At 49.4% G+C, this 19,884-nt stretch overlaps 1 protein-coding gene across 9 annotated transcripts in view; it reads left to right on the plus strand.

Moving 5' to 3' along the window:
- ADCK1 (aarF domain containing kinase 1) overlaps positions 1-19,884 on the plus strand; it is a 133,982-nt gene that overhangs the window by 75,733 nt on the left and 38,365 nt on the right. For 8 of the 9 annotated variants that reach the window (XM_027120183.1, XM_027120184.1, XM_027120187.1 and 5 more), the window contains 2 exons: positions 6,629-6,787; positions 13,604-13,720. In XM_027120183.1, coding sequence (XP_026975984.1) covers positions 6,629-6,787; positions 13,604-13,720 — 276 coding nt within the window. The remainder of the gene's footprint in view (positions 1-6,628; positions 6,788-13,603; positions 13,721-19,884) is intronic. The other variant, XM_027120188.1, reaches the window with a different exon arrangement.

The following is a 19,884-nucleotide window of genomic DNA, read 5'->3' on the forward strand; positions in this document are numbered from 1 at the left end:
CCCGCACTCACAGCCTTCAGGAGAGAAGCTGGAAATGAGGCCTGAGGTCACCACCTTCATGGACCGTCAGCATTAGCAGCAGCAGAGTGATACTGCCTTGTCGCTGGGCTTGGCCTCTGGTGGAAAAAAGTCCTATCTGGTCACCCTTTCTGCTTCACAACTAAGAGGCGCCAACTGGAAAGCTCATTTGGTTTTATATTTGGAACGAGTATTACTATTTTCTTCTAAGTCCAGACCTAAATGGTGCCTTGATTTTAGGAATGACACATACTCTAGCGTGCTTGGTAGGAAAAAAATGATTTCTAGGAGGCATTAGGGCTATCGTACCCACCAGAAACTTAGAGACAGAGGGGAGGCAGAGCCCATGAAGAGCCTTCTGGTGTTTCTTTTCATGCCAATTCCAGGTATTGTGTGTCCTCATGCTTCTCTCCCACTGCCCACTGTTGTCTCTCTCTCATCTCCAACCCTGTGATTGATCACAGCCTGGTCCTGAGAGGAAGAAAACCTGATTAAAGTAGTTCATACTAAGGAGAGAGTGGCTAATAGGCTTAACCTCTGGATATTTGCAGTTTAAGAAGTGGGCTTGTCAATCCAAACACATATCTGCTGTAAGGATAGAGGTTTGCAGAAATGAGACTTTTGAGAATAAGGAGGTGGGGGCTACTAGCCGTATCAGTTAGTATGGTTTCAACTGCATGTATCAGGACATCCAACTAAAAGTGGTATAAATAATAGTAACCTATATATATATATATATATATATATATGTTTTTTTTTTTTTTTTTTCCCTGCGGTACGCGGATCTCTCACCGCTGTGGCCTCTCCCACCGCGGAGCACGGGCCCCGGACACGCAGGCCCAGCGGCCACGGCCCTCGGGCCCAGCCCCTCCGTGGCACGCGGGATCCTCCCGGACCGGGGCACGAACCTGCGTCCCCCGCATCGGCAGGCGGACCCTCAACCACTGCGCCACCAGGGAAGCCCCAATAGTAACCTATATTATCTTATATTACAAGACATCTGGAAGTAGGGTCAGTTGTTTCAAGGTTGACTAATCCATCACTTCTTTGTGGTTTTTAAGGACCCAGGTTCTTTATGTCTTCCACTCTGCCAGCTCAGCTTCCTGGCTTGTCCTTCTAAGGTAGTGCCCCTCATAGCTGCAAAACAGCTGCGGGGTTCCTGCTATTACAAGTAGATGACATCCAGATGCCAGAGAGGGCCTGTTTCTTCCCTCGTATTAAAAAGTAGCCCCTTAATAGAATTCATTTCAGTTTTCATTGGCCAGAAGCAGGCCCACATCCCCAAGACTGAATCAGTCTTGGCAGGAGGATTGGGACCACTTTGATTGGCTTAGACCAATCATGGTTTGCCTTCTCAGGCTAAGGCCTGCCTTCCTTAAAGGACAAGAAAGATGCAGAAAATTGAGGTTCTGTTAGCCAGGAATTTGGCACCCAATAGCATGTACCACCTTGGTGTTTTGTGTCCCTTCCTCTTGGGGACGGGGATGGTCTCGGCGACAGCTGTTGACCAGTGCTAGAGAAACAGAGACTGACTCTCAGTAAATGGTGATGAACTTGATGGTGTCGGTGACTTTGCACAAAAGAGAAAGGCACAGCCAAGGGTGTTTTCAGCTTTGTCATTATCACCTGATATTGTCCCTTTAATAGTTGGGGCAACTCTACTTCTAGATGCACGGCCAGTGACTCTTATTGATTTGAGTGGCTGTCCAGAGCCAGACTAATTGGGTCCAGAGGTTGGAACAGTGATTCAGCAGCAAGGGGAGAACTGACGAGGCAGAGTCTGTCTGCTGGCAGGCTGGCTTTGCAGCAGTTCTTGCCTGCCCACGATAGCAGGGAGCTTAACAGGCCGGGTCTCACTGCCATGCTCACCATTTGAGAACAGGGTAGGACTCAGTTGACCCATGAGCATCATTCCCAGATCCCAATAGCACTATCCTGTATCACTCCCTGTTATCCCTTAAGCTTCTGAAATTGATGATGAACACCCCCGTGCTCTATCACCCCCTAAAGAATCTAATTCATGGCCAGGCTCCCTGCCCTTCATGTACCACCTGTCCCCAGGGTGCTCTGCAGCATTAGGGTAGAACTCTCTGATCTGAGCACCAGAATCCCATCCACCCACCATTTGATGTCATCCAGCCCATACCAAGGGACTCTAAAAGTAAAGACCTGGGACAGTTATGTTTTTGATTTTTTCTGAACAACATTTTCAGTGCATGCTGTCTGTCATCTTGTTTCTTTTCTGAATGTGTTGATTGAACAGTGGGTGGCTAGGTAATGTTTGTGTTGGCACAGAATCCAACAGCTGATTTTATTTTTTTTTAAATACATTTTTAAAAGCCCCAGAGATGTAGACCATCCCATGGAAACTTCTCTTCACCCTGTAATTCTACTTTCTAAAAAGTATGCACTTTAATAACTTACCAGAACAAAGATAAACCCCATGAATGGTAAGCTATTTGCAGCACTCTGAACTGATTTTCGATCCTTGTCGAACATCCATTTTTACCAGTTCACATCCGTGTAGGCGTTCTATTTAGTGTCCTGTTTTTCCATAGAACATAATTTCTTTTATAATATATAATAACTTGATAGCAGTAACTCGAATTTCAGTTGCATTTTACAGTTTACAAAGCTCTTTTTATGCCTTATCTCAAGCTTCCTATTGTATTGTCCTGTACTGTATTGCCTGAGACAGGGCTGCATAAAGAAAGAAGTGAAAAAAAAAAAAAAAAAAAAAACCAACACGTGGGTCCAAGTCCCGCATTTGAAATTAAAAGCTATGTGACCTTGAGAAATGCTTTAACCTCTTGGATCTGATTCCCTTCTCTGTGAAATGGACGAGAAGAGGAAGAAATGAGAGCATGTGTATAAAGTGCCTCCTAGCGCAGTGCCTATGCCTGGATGATGATAATTCCCCCCCCCCCTTTTTTTTTTTTTGCTATTATAAATAGCAGTCACTAGTTTTCAAACTTTTACGTGACTCTCAATTTTTCTATTACATTTCTGTGTGGCTCATAATTTATTTTTCCTACTGTGAGCCAATAGCCCTATAGGAGAATGATTTCATTATTCTCCCTTGAAGGAAGTATTAATTGTTGAATACACCTTGATTGATTAACAAGACTCCAACTCAAGTAGAATATTCTCAGGCATCTTAAATCTGTGGTTCCCCAAAGTTCAGAGGTAGTCCTTTCTCCACCAAAATCTTAGAGGCGTAAAAACTTAATGCATTTGGGTAATGCACATGTGAACATATAATTATTTCTGGGGAGAGGGCAAACCTTTTGGAATGTTCATTTATTCATTCACTCATTCATTCATGTGAATATTCAGTAAACATCTGCTGGTTATTGAGTACGTGCTAGGCACTGGTGGAAAATCGGCTGCTGGAAGAATTTTATGGAGAAGATAAATTTGGGAGAAAAATCAAAAAGTCAAGTTGATAACAACACCTGTTTTATTTTCGTTGATTTGCATCTGTTGTCAAAAAAGAAAAACTTGAATCTACTTAGGGCAGGCTGTTAAGAACGGAATTGACTAAAAACAGAAGGTGAGACTGAGGAGTTTTATTTTATTTTCCCAAGCCAAGAACAGTCTAAAGTGACAGCAGCCCAAAGCATTTTAGACTTGGACCAGACAAGTTTTAACCTGACCCCTCTCCCCACCCACTGTGAAGTTCAAGGGGTTGATAACCCCCCTGAATTATGTACAAAATTATGGGAGTATTTACATTTTCTGGGCTTCATAGCTGGCATCAAAATTTCAAATCTGTGACTTCCTATAAAGGGGATGGTGTCCTATAAAGCTGAGAACCCCTGACTTCCATTCAAACAGACCCTCTCATTTTAAAGGAACCAAGGAAGTGACCTGCCAACCACCACAGAATGCTTTTGAGACCAGTTTTATGAGTAGTGCAAAGTTTTTTGGGTTATGAATTAGTTTACTAATTAGTTATTAGCAGTTAATATCAATCAATAAAATCTTTGGCTGCTTTTATGATTCATGACATTAAGTATTAATAATAATCAGTAGTACTAGTAATGACTAATCACATAATTGATTAGTAACAGAAGAGTCTTTAAAGTGCCTTTCAGCGCTGTTTGGATATTAATGATAATTAATGATAATTAAAAATTTCACAAATAGCAGTGACCATACAAATGATGAGGAGTTATTGTGTGGCCAGAAGCCTCATCTCCTGGTATAGACTCCGCTGGGCTACATGTGGATCTCTGTGTATACCTTGGTCCAAAGTCATTACCAAGAAGGTAATCAGTACATTTTGATTGAACAAATGAGTGAGACTCATTGTGGCTCCTTCCTTGTCCCTCCTGGGTGAGAAGCTCTGGAATCTAGGCTGGAGCAAAACACCCAGGAGGGTTCTTGCTTGAACTCAGAGCCCAGAGATTGGAATTCAGGTGCCTCGGATGACAGATGTGCCCTTAGCCTGGGCTGGGCAGGTGCTTCTGTTTCCTGTGCACCAGCTCTGCCTCCCCTTTGGTGACAGCTGAGGGCCATCTGAGGGCACGATGATGAGACAGGATGTCCGGCTCTGACACATGCGGCCTGGGCCTCACTGTTGCCACCTCTTCCTTCTTGTTTCGTGTGACGGAAACAGAAACAAAACATAAACTAAATCGATTGTCATAAGGTCACAGGTCTAGCCCCTGAAAGACTAGACAAGACTTAAAGGAAATTAGACTGCAGCCGAATGTAATTAAAAAGGGTTTGAGAGAAATTGAGTATAATAACCCTGTGTGATGATTCTTTTAGAATGGCGTCTGGTACATTGCCTCGGACATAGGATTTAAAAACAAAGCTGTAGAGTGCCTTGTAGTTAATGGCCCTACTTTAGATTTATTTCTTCGTGCTGCATGTGCCTAACACAGTGTTGGACATCATATCATAGACCAGGGCAAACAGAAGCATGAGACAAGGCTCATAGCTGGGGCTCAGTAAGGCCTTCTGGATAGACTGGGTGGTGTCTTGGTCAGCTCAGGCTGCCATAACAAAATACCATAGACTGGGAGGCTTAAATGACAGACACTTATTTCTCACAGTTCTAGAGGCTGGGAAGTCTAAGATCAAGGTGCCAGCTGATTCGGTTCCTGGTAGGAGCCTCTTCCTGGCTTGTAGACAGATGGCTGCCTTCTCCTTGTGTCCTCACCTGGCGAAGAAGCGGAGAGCCCTGGTCTCTCTTTCTCTTCTTATAAGGACACTAATCTTGTCACAGGGGCCCTACTTTCATGAGCTCATCTAGACCCAATTACTTCCCAAAGGCCCCACCTCCAAACACCATCACCCTGAGGTTAGGGCTTAACGTATGAATTTGGGGGCTACATAAGCATTAAGTCCATAACAGATGGGGAAGGTCTCTTGGTACCAATAGGCCCATGGTTCTTTAGTTCTCGTTCCTTGTCCTTCTGCTCTAGCCAGGGCTAGAGATGGGGATTCTCAGAGGACTATACCAAGAATTACTGGGAGGATCTATCAGTGGTTCTCCCCAGGCCCGACTTTGAACACCAACAGGAGGGCTTATAGAAGAACAGGAGAGGTGCCTTCTGTGTCCCTCCCTCTCTCCGCCCCCCACCCCCGCCCCCCCAATGCTGGAACATCCTCCATGTCCCTGGCATCACCCTTGCTTACCCACTGCAGTGCTATAGTCTGTGAAATTGTGAGACCATCTCAAATCCAGAGCTCCAGGGGTGGGGTAGCCTCAGAACTGAGTCCCTGCCCACGGAGGGGCCATGGTGTGCTCTGCAGATGTCCCTGGGCTCTTGTTCTCTGCCAGTGATGTTTGTTTCACATAATTAAACTGACAACTGAAATGCCAGATAAGACTTCTGAAACTCACTCTTTCATCATGTCCTGACTCAAGAGTCCACCGTGGGCCCAGATCTCCAAAAATCCAAGCTTTTTACCCAAGTGGTCAAATCCCTTATCTCTTACTCCTCTTGTCTTAGCCAACCTTGGTTTCTTATTCCAATTTGATTTTTTATCATGAAATATTTTAGATGTATTCAATACAAAAAGCATAGAAAATAATATAAATGCTCAGGTACCAACCGCTCAGCCTAAGAAATAAACAAAATGTAGCTGCTGCCCCCTCCCAGCCCTTTATAAACAGGACCACGAAGCACAAATCTGGGAGAAGCAAAGGCAGCAATTCAGCAACGTGCTTAAGGACAAGGGTTTTGGGGCCGGGTAGACCCAAGGGGAATTGTGGCTCTGCTTCCTTGCTGGGCAAATTCAGGAAAATCACATAACCTCTCAGAGCCTCAACTTTCTTAATCTGTAAAATGCAGATGATAAGACACTGTGAAGAAGAAATGGAGGAATAAGGCAGGTAATAGCGCTTACCCAGTGCTGGGCGAGTGGGGCGCGCTCAGTAAATGGTGGTGGCGGTTTCTGCTCGCGGCTGTTGGGCTTTCATAATCTTGGATTTGGACTACAGAGATGGGCCCCAGGGGAGCCGTTTGCCCACCCACCCTTACTCCAGGGGCGGCCTGGGGACTTGTCAACGCCCAGACCCAGGCAGGAGGACAGAGAATGTACCTTCCTCGGTGGGGGCCGTGGACAGACTGATGGGGTGCTTGATGGGTTTTAGGTGCTCGTCCTGGCCGTGAAGCAGCTATTTCCGGAGTTTGAGTTCATGTGGTTGGTGGATGAAGCCAAGAAGAACCTGCCTTTGGAGCTGGATTTCCTCAACGAGGGGAGGAACGCCGAGAAAGTGGCCCAAATGCTCAAGCACTTTGACTTCCTAAAGGTAGGAGGTCAGGGCCACGGGGCCCTGCTGGTTGGGCGGAAGAGGGCAGGGGAAAACTGGTCCCAGCCCTGAGCGTCCCCCCTTGCAAGACATGAGCGGGGACATCTCCTTCCTGAGTCTTCCTTCTGAGGGTGACTGATTTGTCCCTGGTGATGCACATTAAAGCCCTTGAAGGCAAAGTTATCGACACAAATTATCAAAGGGGATTGCTGACTTTTTGAACAAATATTTTTTTATTGAATGACCTGCAGTTGCAAGACCTTGAGCACTCCTGAGGGCCTGTAAGCCATGGTTTCCACCTCCATGAACCATGGGATGATGACACTGATGATGGTGATGGTGATAGCTAACGCTAGTATACTCTGGCACTGTTCCTAAAGCTTTACCTATATTACATCAGCTCATTGAGTACGCAGGTCTGTATCACACAACACACGTGTCCTAGAAATCTCCACAGTATGCAAAATCGCACAACAGAAACCACAAGGTTTATGGGCAAAATAGGGTTAGGCTTACCACGTTCAAAAATGTCACCAGTGACCCAGAAGATAAAAGCGGATAGGAACCTAATGAAATGGTAGCATAGTTTTACACATGGTAAGTGGCTAAGAAATACATTAAGACCACAGTACACACGCCACTTTACTTGACGCGGGCTTGCGGAAGTGGGCATCAGAAGAGTGGCTGCTTAGGAGTTACTGTGAAGAGGTGGAGGGAGGGTCCTCTGAAATTGGACAGCTGTTGTGACGCCAGTTACAGGTGAGTGTAACCCATAGCACACGTGGTGATGTTTGAGGCGTGTCTGCTTCGTGTATTCCTGTGTGGGTCAGCTGGATACGGTTTTCTGCGTTTCCGAGTATTTCTCGCAGATGATACTGCACATAAGTGAATGTAAAATTTGTGTTATGATCAAATTGTTCCCTAATTTATCAGTCACATTGGAACAGATTTGTGTTTTCAAGTATTGACTAGAACTGCTGGTGTGATAGGAGACGCTTACTGTGGGAAACAACATCAAATGACACAGAGTCCCAGCTCAGCGAGAGGTCCTGCTCTAAGGACTCAGAAGGGACTCCTGTGGGGAGCAGGGCAGGGAAGGCTCCAATGAGGAGTTGGCCTTGGAGCTGGTCTTTGAGGACTGTCCTGATGTTCCCCACAGGGCCCGTGGAGGTCAGAGTGAGAGAGATGCATGCCCACACCACTGCTCTTCCAACACGTTTTGTCCATGGTGGGGCTTGGATTCATTTTCCGGGGGTACCGCTTCATCACAGCAGTGCAGGGGTTGGGTCTCTCTGGCAGTCTACATGGAGAGATTGACTTTCAACTCTTGGAAGAGATCAACCCTTTGCTCTTAACTGGGGAGGCCTGGAGAATGTGGGAGGGGGAGGCACAGGGCTCCAGGTACTAGTTCTGGAGCAGACAGTCAAGTGGGGCTCTTCCTGGGGAGGGTGTCTCAGCATGTGGACTGGAAGGTCTCTTGCTCTGGACTAAAGTATCCACGTGGCTTCTGAAGACATCCTGAGAAACGGAGACCGTGTTTATACTGTACTTCTGCTATCCGGGTTGATTAATAGAGATGGGGAGACTGAGGGTGCATCTCCCCTAGCTGCCTGAGAGTCCTAGAGCTTGGTTCACGGGAGGAAGACCTACAACTGTGATGAGGAGTGTGGCGTCTTGATACGCTGGTTTGGCGGAAGGTGTAGCCACTGGCAAAGTTCAGCTTTTTGAGTGAGTCGGGGGTCAGGTCTGTCCAGATGCCCCCAGTGTGCTTGACTGGCTTTGCCTTAAACAGCCCTACGAGGCAAATGCCATTATTCGTACAGACCCTCTTGCTTGGGCAAATCCAGATGATCTGGTGACATTGCCCCAGCCTTGAGCTTCAAACCACCAATTCAATGAAAACTTGGCTTTCTAATGCAAGTAATAATATTAACTAATTAGAATAATGCTGTGGGGTCTGAATTATGCTTCCACTTACGTATTCCTTTTCTTTCAGTCCATTATTCCACATTTATGGAGCATTTCCTGAGCCTCTTGCTGTGCTAGGATCTGGAGGTACCTAGATGAGTAAGAGATGGTTGGCTCCTGCCTGGGAAGACGTCCCATCTAGTGGGGGACAAACACACAGCATGTTGTTATAGTACAGGTTGGTTAGCACTATGCCAGAGACTCTTCTATGTTTCTGTGGATGCCCAAGAGGAAGTACTTAATTCCACCTAGGTAAGGAGCTCAGAGGGGGCTTCCAAGACGTGTTGATTATACAAAGGGATAGGCAATGTTTACTGAATGTTTCTTCTGCGGCACTGAACACTATGACGATACTAGGACACTGAATCCTTCCAACAACCGTCATCCCATTTTACAGATGGTAGTCTTAGAGGAGAGGAGTTAGGGTACAAACGGGATTTTCTGACTTCAACTCTGAGGCTCGTCTAAGGACATTCTGTTGCCTCTTAGCCGGCAGGGGTGGTCCTCCGTGCCAAACAGAACCGTCTCCTCCACTGTTCCCATGGAAACAGCAAAATCGTCCCCTGGCTGGGGCCAGCTAGCATCTGTCAGACCAAGACATGTAATAATAATAATAATAACACAAATTTTTGAAACGAGGATGCCAAATGGGTAAATAATTAGTGTAACGATTTGACCTGCTGCTTCTAAAACCCGCACACCATTCCTAAGACAATGGTAGAATTAAGGCTCCTGAGTAATTAATTTTCTCTAAACACATAACAAGTGGGAAGCAAATTTTGCGTTGCGAACCCCGTTCAGCTCTTAAAACAGGAGATAGATTGCTTTTGCACACTGGCACCCCATCACAACATCTGTGCGTAATTAAGCCTCGGCAAAGAGTTTACCTCTCAGTGTGTGAGGCCTCTTCCAGTGGGGTTTAATAACCTCAGCCCTATGCTATAAACCTCCGAGCCTCCGACAAGCACTGAATGCAAATGTGGTGTCGGGGAGACGGGGAGAAGGTGATGGGGCAGCCAGGCCGAACGGTCAGACCAGGGCATTTGTAGAGCTGGCATCAGAGTGTGTGTGTGCTGTGGGGAGGGGACAGGACAAGCAGTGAGGTTTGTGACTGACCTTGGGGACAACTGGGACAAGATAGAGGGAGAAGCCTTATAACCACAGGGTTTGGGACTGGAAGGGATGAGAGTGTGTCTCTATATGTGGAGGTGGGGCTTGGTGGGGGGTTGTCTCTTGAGCAGGGCCCACTCCAGGGTTTTTTAGTGCTAGGTAAGGGGCCTGGGACTCTCCAGAAACTGTGGGCAAACCCTGAGGAGATGAGCATGCTTTTGGTGAAACATCATAACTTCCTAAGACTCTCAAAGATCAGGAAGCACTGATGTGTAATAATTAGTTAATATTTTTTTACATGCCTATGCTGTGTTAGACACTTTTCAAGTGCTTTAGGTATATTTACTCTTTAATCGTTGTACAACCCCACAAGGGAAATGCCATTATTAGCTCCATGTCAGCAGCAGGGAAGCTGAGGCCCAGAGAGATGAAGCCACTTGCCCAGGTTTACACAGTTTCCTGGTAAGGGACAGAGGCAGCCTGGCCCCAAACCTGCATGTTAAACCTTGAGCTCTTCTCCCTCTGTAATAACTTATGGGCAGATCTGAGTTATGCTGAACTGTCTGTTGCATTAGCTCTCAGCCCTGGTTGTGTTTCAGAACCAGTGAAATTCTACGTGGCTGTCATATAGCAGCTGCCGTGTTGAGCAGCAGGACCTCACACATGCTAGTAGGAAGTAAGGAGCGTCGCTTTCCTTGTAACTGTTGTCACCCTTTTACGGTGAGGGAACTGGCACTCAGAGAGGTTATAAAACTTACCCAAGTCACACAGCTCAGAGGTGGCAGAGCAGGGGCTCCAGCCTGACAGTCTGACTTCAGGTCTATGCTCTGCTCCACTGGGCTCGGCTAATGGGATGACTGTGGCCCTGGATGACGGGGTGCTGGCCCGGACAAGCCAGGTGTGCTGACCAAGCACAGGAACAAAGAGGAAGCACAGGGTCAAGGCCAGTTAATGAGGCTGAGGCCAGGGTTTGGGGCTGGAACTTTCCATAATCTGTGCCCTCCTTCCGGGGGTCAGGATTGGCTCTGGTATGGGGGCAGGCAGAGCCTACAGGAGTGGGGCCTCTGCTCTGTGGTGAGAAGTTTAGATGCCAGACCCAGAGGTCCTGATGGCCTATGAGGGGTGAGCAGGCACCCTGGCCAGGAGCCTCTTGGGGTTTATTTCTGTTTGGGCAGGGGACAGGGTGGTTCTTATTGCCTCTTTAAAAATTTTCTGTTTTGGGCTTCCCTGGTGGCGCAGTGGTTGAGAGTACGCCTGCCGATGCAGGGGACACGGGTTCGTGCCCTGGTCCGGGAAGATCCCACATGCTGCAGAGCGGCTGGGCCCATGAGCCATGGCCGCTGAGCCTGTGCGTCCGGAGCCTGTGCTCCGCAACGGGAGAGGCCACAACAGTGAGAGGCCCCCGTACCGCAAAAAAAAAAAAAAATCTTCTCTTTCATTTTCCATTCCTTGATGGAAGAAGCTGAGGAAGGAATGGTGGTGAAACATTGCTGTTGGGGTGAAGTAAATTTCACCTTATAGCCCCGGAGCCTCCTGCTCACGTGATGATTTAGGGACGAGTCACTTGACCTTGTGTCCCCTGTCAAGCCAAGTTTCTCCTAATTGAGCAGGAGGCACGTTTGCATCTTGCAGGCATTTCCATGTTACATCCATCGAGGGGCAACTGCCGCGCTCCCTGAGCTTCCAGGACAAACCCTTCTGCCTCCCATTTTTTTGCTGTCTCTGCTGTTTCAGAGCTAAGCCGCTGAGGCAGGCGCACGTTCCACTGGGAGGCTGGGTTGGTTGCATTAGGAGGGAGACTGGGGGGAAAGGTGGAAGCGAGGGAACCCAGTACACCGGTGACCCTGACTGACGAGCCCAGGGAGTCCCCAGCTTTTGGGTTTTCTCTCTGGTCTGTAGCTCTTTCTTGGCTGTTTTGCCTGTTGCCCCAGGCGGGCACGGAGGGGAGGGGCCTGGCCTCCAGTTTCCAGAGCCCCAGGCACCCACGGCCAAGCTTGGGCCCCATACAATGCAGGGGAAGGACTTACCCCCAAATATGTCCCTTTCCTTTGGAAGCCACCACCCACAGCAGCAAACTTGCCACTCATATTCTTGAAGAATGCCAAGCGAGACTGAATTTTAAGTTCAAAGTAACGTAGGGTCACAGATTTCTCTAATGGCCTAGATGGCAAGAATTACAGGAAAGGAGCAAACCAAAATGACATCTGATTTCAGTAGGAACTTTTGTTCCAGGGAGCCCAGGGTGTTCACTTGTACGTACGGCACTTTTTGTCCCCAGAGCTCCTTATTGAGATGGAGAAGGAACAATCTCCTTTCTAATGAGGGAAACTGAGGCATGGAGGAGTTAAGTGTCTGGTCTCAGACACAACAGTTGTTAGCAGAACCAGGAACAAGAAAGGTTTCTTGGCTTGAGGGCTGCTATCTTACTGCTAGGTGAGCTTTGAGGGTTGGGATGAGGGAAGTCCTTATTCCCCAAAACACTTGAATCAGGTGCCCTTGCTTCGTCATTTGTAAGTGGAATAAACCCGTTAAGTTGTTGGGGAATCACGGCATGCTGAAATCCTGGTCATTCCTCCCTCCTGGCCATGGTGGGTCTCACAGATGTCGCTCACTCACATGGCGGCCCAGCAGTCCTTGGTGCAGCCCAATCTCTTGGCTACTCCTGGGGAAATCTTCTCTTTTTGGCTCTTGGGTGTCCTTGGAGTCAGAGTGGGTCGGAGAGCACATCAGTCAGGAATGTATTTGTCTGTAGGTAACTGACAGCCCCATTCAGAGTGTCTTAAACAAAAAGGATGTATTTTCCTCACATAGCAAGAAGGCTTGTAGCAGTTGCCTGTTGATATTGTCTCAGTGGTTTGACAGTATCAGAGCTGGCATCTCTGTGATTTTCTTAGACTTTTCCTCATGGTTATAAGGTAGCTGCTGCAGCTCCAGGTATCACATGCACTCTCAAGGTAAGAAGAGAAGGGTAAGAAGAGTTGCAATATTTACAAACATCCCTTTTTATTAAGAAAATAAAAACCTTCCTACACCCCCTAACAGACCTCCACTTATGTCTCGTAAGCCAGAACTGTGTCACATGGCCATAATTATTGCAGGGCAGGCAGGGAAAGTATTTAGTTTCCCCTGTCTCAGGGAAAGAGGAGGATTGGGAATAGGTGTTGGGTTAGGCTTCAGCACTGCCTGCCACAGGAGGCTTTAGGAAATGGGCATGAGAAAACTCATGACTTCGTGACTGAAAAATTTATCACTTAGCAAAAATTCATTCATTCAATCATCCATACATATAACACCCATTGCACAGGTGAAGAAACTGAGGCAGAGGGTTTATATTCACATGAGGAGCCTGAAATAAGCCTGGTGTGAGAGAGAAATTGCTTCTAACACCAACTCTGGCTCAGATATGAGAGGTTCCATGCATTTTCCCCTAAGTCCCAGTTTTAGTGTGGGCTCTTCATTGTGTCTGGAAGGCACTGAGGAGGGTGGGAAGCCCTTCTCTGGTCCCCAAGCAGGAGGGATCACTAAAGGAGGCCTTGCGCCTTGCTGGTGGAGGCGGAACAGCCTACCCTTCTCTCTTGGCCTGCCTCCCGCTTTCCCCACCAATCCCTGCTGGGGGGCCTTCCCTTCTGTTCCTGGGAGGAGTGTGTGTTGATGTCTGGCTCACGTGCCTGTCTGCAGCCCCCTTGCCCGCAGCTTCCAGCCTCCTGCCTCCTTCTGACCTGCCCTTTCCTATTCCAGGTCCCCCAGATCTACTGGGAGCTGTCCACCAAGCGGGTCCTTCTGATGGAGTTTGTGGACGGCGGGCAGGTCAACGACAGAGACTACATGGAGAGGAACAATATTGACGTCAATGAGGTAAGGTCGAGGGCACTTGGCTGCTGGCGCGGGACGGGGCGGGACTGCCTAGCAAGGGCAGGTGTGTCTGGGTTAGGTCTCACGGTCTTGAAGTGGGGCCTGTTGTCTGAAGAATTATAACATCTCTGAGCACAAAGCAGCCTTACAGGTCCTCTATGGCAACTCTCTGCCCATCTCCTAGGACTGGGGTTGGCAGCAGGCAGTGGGGTGGGGCACGTGCTGAGCCCCACCTGCCCCCCCCACCCCACAGCAGCTCCTGCCTGGACAGGGGATTACCATCTGTCTTCTTGTGCCATCTGAGCCCCACAGTGCAGAGAAACTGAAGAACAATGGTGCAAATCCATGGGACTTAATCCTCTGCCCTTTGGGCCCTGGACGCACCTCCTCCCTCTTCCTGCCCTCCCCAGATCTCCAGGCCAAAAAGGCGTGGCAGTAGCCAGCTAGTGGCTTGGAGCGAAAAAAAGAGGGGCTTCTGTCTCCTGCCTGCCACCTGATTGGCCTCAGGGAAAGCTGACCGGTGGGCTGGGGCCTGTACCCCATTTTCTTCTTCTTGGTCACCATGGGGTCCCACAGGTAGGGATGAGGTTGTCTTTTTTCCACCAGCATTCATCATTCTTTAGTCCCTACTGTGTGCTAGGTGTGAGGGTTCAGAGAGGAACTAGACACAATTCCCTTTGTCAGGGAGTTCCCAGCCTAGCACTGGAGTCAGACACACAACTCTATCCTTGTAGCCATCTCTCAGGCAACGCAGCGAGGGGTGAGCCAGTCCCCAGGGAGCCACAAAGAAGAAGTGCTCACCTCTGCCCCAGGCCGGCTTTCCCAGCAGGATGAGCGGGAATTTGCCAGGGATGTGTGTGTGTGTGTGTGTGTGTGTGTGTGTGTGTGTGTGTGTGTGTTGGGGTGGAGGAGTTGGGGGCGCAGAGGTGGTACTGCAAGGAAGTGTTAAGGAGTGGTGAGGTTTTGCAGGGCTGCAGGCAGATGGTGAAGGCCTTGGGCATGACCCCGAGGTACTGGGGAGTCACTGAAGGGTGAGTAGTGCAGTGACATGACCCCTCTGGCTGGTGGGAGGAAGGAAGGAAAGGGCCCAGACCCAGTAGAAGCGAATGCTCTTGGCTACTCCCTCTCAGGCAGCACACGACGATGAGCCCGTGGTCCCAGTGGTGGCCCAGAGGAAAAAGCCATACTTGGGCTCAGCAGACGAGCCAGTGGGAACTGCAGGAGTGTGCAGATTGTGAGCCCAGGCCTTGGGTGCCTGTGTGGCCTCTGCAATGTGGACGATGATAGCCTTACTTCTAAAAACGTTGGGAGGACCTCAAGAGTTAGTGCACAACAGTGCTTAGAACAGTGCCTGGTGTATGCTGAGCACTCCAAAATGGCAGCAGGGCTGTTGTTTCCACTCTTTTCTTTGGGCTCTGGCCCTTCCTTCCTCCTCCTTTATCTCCTTTTACGGTGAATGTTTGCTGAATGCCTGACTCCCTGTGCCAGGCCGTTTTCTCCATGGTAAACTCAGGAGGGAGGTCTTATTGTCTCCATTTTGCAGATGAGGAACCAGAGATTCAGAGAAGGAAGGTAACTTGCCCAAGGTCACACAGCTAGTAGAGCTAGGATTGAAACCCAAGTGTCTCTGACTCCAGTACTCCTCTTAGTTCATAAAGGGAGGGCCTGCATCAGAGGGTATGGAGCTGCTGCCAGGAGCCTGTTTAGCCACAGCTGGCCTTGGGTCCTGGGGACAGCTGTTGTCCCCTGACGTAGGGAACAGTGCTCCCAGAACCCTTCAGGGGCCTCTGGATGGGTGGGGAGGCTGGATGGGCCTCTCTCCTCCCTACCCTGCTTCACCCAGGGCAGCTCTGCCATCACCTGAGTTGCCTATTGGGCTTTTTTGGAAGAGATCTGCTGCTTGGGGGCTGGGGGCAGGGGCAGGATGAGAAAACTACTGTTCCAATTCAGGGGAAGCTCAGAGAGATAGCAAATGTCTCTCCCGAGGTCACCTGGCAGTAGCACAACTTGGGGCTTCTGACTCTGCTTCCCTCACTGTTGGCTAGAGGGTGTCTGGGCAGAGCTTCCTGCAGAGAAGGGAGTGGTAAGACCTGCTTGCCCATCTCTTCCTCTGTTGGTTGGGGTGGGGGTATGTCCCCGCATCTAACCAGGGATCCTTTGTCCTTTGTCCACCAGGACTCTTGAGTACAGAGTCTTTGGTGCCAGTGAGGAGGGGAAGGGAAGGGAGGGGAGGTCACCTCTTGTTTATCCTGAGCAGTCTTAAAGGGGAGCAGGGTCTCTCTGCCTGCTGATCAGGAAAGACTCCAGGGGCCTCAGGTTACTGGCGTTTAGTTACTGCCAGCTGCGGTGGGCTTTTCATGCCAGCAGCACCCCTAAATTCATTAATCTCTTCTGATCCAGTGAACCCAGGGCTGTAATGGCGTTTAATCAGGCAGCTTTGATTTTCAAAGACAGATGCAGACAAAGATGTGCTCTGGTGTAGTTGCTTGCTCTTGGCGGAGTGAGGTACCTGGGAGGAGGCTGGAGGTGGCTGGTGGGAGCTGGGGCTGGGTGATGCCCTCTGAGGGCCTGGGCTCATCTGCTTCTGCTTCCAACCCTCTTGAATCAGCTTTGCAGATAAGGCCAGTGTTCTGTGCAGAGAAGACCCTTGGTGGACATCCTATGAATTAGCGAACAAACTAAGCCAGTCTCATGCCCTGGATTGGCCTCTATGAGGCAGGGCTGGGGTAGAGTGTTGGTTTTTGTTTCTGTGGACATACAGAGTCGGGCAGGCTGATATCAGAGTAGTTTGGGAAAAACAATAGCAAAAATTATTATAAGCAACTTATATGTATCAAGCATATGACAAATATAATCTCTACTCCTTACAGATGTCCTCCAAGGATATATTGTTAACCCCAATTATAGATGAGAAAGGTGACGCTCAGAGAGGTTAAACAATTTGCCCAACATCACACCGCTAGCAGGGGCAGAGTCAGGAGTCAAACCCAGGTCTGCGTGACTTCAAAGTCCTTGCACCTCCACCTTCTCTGTCTCCCTCCCAGGAATATGCCTGGGGCTGCAGTGGATCCTGGGGCCCCCTGGTTGACAGCCACGCCAGTAACTCCTCGAAGAAGGAGTTGGAATACTGACAGAAGTTTTGCCCAGCTCCCAGGGCACCATCTAAATGCAGCCCTTCACTCTCTAGCTTACATCAAGTTCATGTTACAGACGTTCCATTTTCTAGAGATGCTGTGAGGGCTAGATGTGTCCTCCTAGCACAGCTCCTGGCGTGTGGCTAGAACCCTGAACTGGTAGCTAGTTGATGGTTGTTGCTGTTTTCATTATTATTATCATCACTGGGCCCTGCCCTTTCCTCCGTTACCTCCTTTGACCATTAACGTTTACTGACTACCGGACTCTGGGTGCCAGGCCCGATCTGCATTACAAACTTAGGAGGGAGGTCTTGTCTCCATTTTGCAGATGAAAAATCAGAGACTCAGAGAGGGAAGGTAACTTACTTGAGGTCCCAGATCTTCATGGTACACCTCAGTGAGTTTTCATATGGCTATACCGTGTACTCACCAGCCAGATAAAGGGACAAACCATTTCTAGCCCCCTGGCAGGCCCCCTCCTGCCCCCTCCCGGTTGATACCCTCACCCCCACCAGAGCTCCCACTATTCTGACTTCTGTCACCATAGATCACCTTCTCCCTTACTGAATTTCATGTCAATGGCATCATACCATGTAGTAATTTAGGCCTGGCATCTTTGTCCTTAATTGGCTGTGGGTCTTTTCTGGAAGCTCTGTTCTCTTCCATTGGTCTGTTGGTCTGTCCTTGCAATAACAACCATACTGTCTTAATTCCTTATTTCCTTAATCCCCTGTCCCTGGCTTCTAGGGTTTGCATGGCCTGGGAGCCTCCTTGGTAGTGTTCTGAGATGATGTCATTAAATACTTCCACAGGAACCTCAGGCTGGGCAGTGGGCGCTGGGACACGTGCTCTACTGTGCCGTTGCTGACCATTGGTGATGTTGGGAGACTAGGGACAGGCCCTACTGTGCAGAAATTAACCTATTATGGCTCTTACCAACCAACCTCAAAGCCACAGGCCTCATGGAAGACTAGTGGTGTGTGTGTGTGTGTGTGTGTAGCATGAAAGACTCCACGTGACTGAAAGTTTCTAAAAAAATTCTGAGATTCTAAAACCTGTCTAGGACTGTGGGACTGAGTGGGCCTGTCCCTGGAGTGATTCTCCCTCCTGAGGACAGCCTGGCTGTGAGTGTTGCTTGGGGAGGGAAATACAGGGGACAGATAGGAGTGACAAGGGGCAAAGATCTCACCCCAAATCCTGGGGGAAAGGATAGTTAGTGGCATCTTGGATGCTACAAGTTGTTGACTCAGCTGGAAGATGGGGCTCAGCAGGAAGTGGCTCTAGAAGGAATTGTTCTCAAGGGTGGGGAGGGCTCTAGACCCCTCCAAACACTTGTTAGTCATCCCCACTCCACTCTGAAGAGGCCTCCTCACCCTGCAGTGTCCCAGCCCAGTTGGGCTAGTATGTGAGGACCTGAAGACCAGTCCAAGTGGCCAGTTCAGGTAGGGAGACACCAGTTTAGGAGACAAGAGAACTGGGTTCGAGCTCCATCTCTGCCAGTGGCCTGCTGTGTGACCTTGGACACATCATTCCCCTCCTCTGGGCCTCAGTTTTCTTACTGAAGGCGTTGGGTTAGCAGGACTCTAAGGGTCTGTCCTGCTTGGATACTTTACAGAACAGCGACTCTTGGCCTGCTTGGAGATAAGACTTGAATGCAGATTCCTGGGCCCCACCCCAAACTTACTTATCAGAATCTGGGGTGGGAAGGGTTGCAAGAATCTGCATTTTAACAAACTCTCCAGGTGGTTCAGGCACTCACTGGAGTTCAGGAACCACCTGCCACAAGACCAGGGGGTCCCTGGCTGCCCCAGGTGAGCCCGCAAGCCTCACCTCCACTGTTTTGCACGTCCAGGCCCTGCCTAGGTGTGTTGTCTGGCCAGGGAGCGTGGAGCCTGGGGAGCCAGCAGCCTGCAGGGGCCCTCGTTTGTCTGTGCTCTGAGCCCAGAAGCAGCATATTATTGAGGGCCTGACCCGGTGATCATATTTGCCAGTCACTTTAAGAGCTGGTGACAGTGACTGTCATTGATTTCATTAAGAATAAAGGTCGTGCAGGAGCGCGCTTTCCTGGGCTGAACGGAGTCTCCTTAAGCCACAGGACGACTATTGATTGCAGGACCTTTATCGAAGGTTAATTGGATTTCAGTGAGTGTGTGTTTAAGACCCCACATGGGCTGAGGCCCAATTGAATTTGTGTGAAATTAGCTGGGAGAAAGGTGACAAAGTCAGGAGCTGGGGTTGGGTGAGACACGGACTGGAGGCCTGGTGGGCAACGTCCGCAGTCTGTGAAGGACGGGTTGGGTGCAGGGATGGTGGGCTCGCGAGAGACGCCAGCCTGTCTATCCCGGGGGCCCGGGAGTCTGCTGGGGGAAGAAGGCCGGGTGCTCCGCAGCGGTCATTATGTGGACTTTGACCGGGTCCTCTGTCCCCATGATGGCCCTCTGGTCTGTGGTGTGGCTTGTAGAGCCTGTCTTCTTACCACTCCAGAGAGTAAATCTTGTCTTCCATAAGGATCTGAAGGGGATCTGGAGGTTTAGTTCTTCCTTTGGACTCCCATCCCATGTATCAGAGGTGCCAGGGCCCGAGTTGCTGGCCTCTCTAGGCTCCGAGACAGCAGACTTCAAGTTCCCCCACTGTCAGCTTAGGGTGCCCTGTCGTCTAGCCTGCTGAGCCATTTGTCAGTAGCTGTCTGCTCCCCTCTGGCAAACACAGCCTGGCTAATCTCTTTGTGTGCTGTTTTTGGCCATTCTACTCTCTGTTGCAGTGGGGTCTCGGCCTTATCTGTTGCTTTTAGAGTCATTTTAGCGGGGCTGGTGAGGGAATGCAGTCAGTGCCTGGGTTCCATCTGCTATGTGTAGCCAGCCGCCCTTGCCGTGTTTCTTCTTTCCAGTCGTTTTTCTATTCTGTGTCACTGGAGAAGCAGTGAAAGCATCTCAAACGTGTCTTTCAGCAGATGTTTCTTGAGCACCTACTAGGTGCAGGCCCCTCATGTCAGTGCCATAGGAGAGGTGTGGACAGAGCGTGGGACAAGTGGGC

This window comes from Aethalodelphis obliquidens, unplaced genomic scaffold (genome assembly GCF_003676395.1).
Source record: "Aethalodelphis obliquidens isolate GAN/ISIS:26980383/991018 unplaced genomic scaffold, ASM367639v1 scaffold21, whole genome shotgun sequence".
Lineage (NCBI taxonomy): Eukaryota > Metazoa > Chordata > Mammalia > Artiodactyla > Delphinidae > Aethalodelphis > Aethalodelphis obliquidens.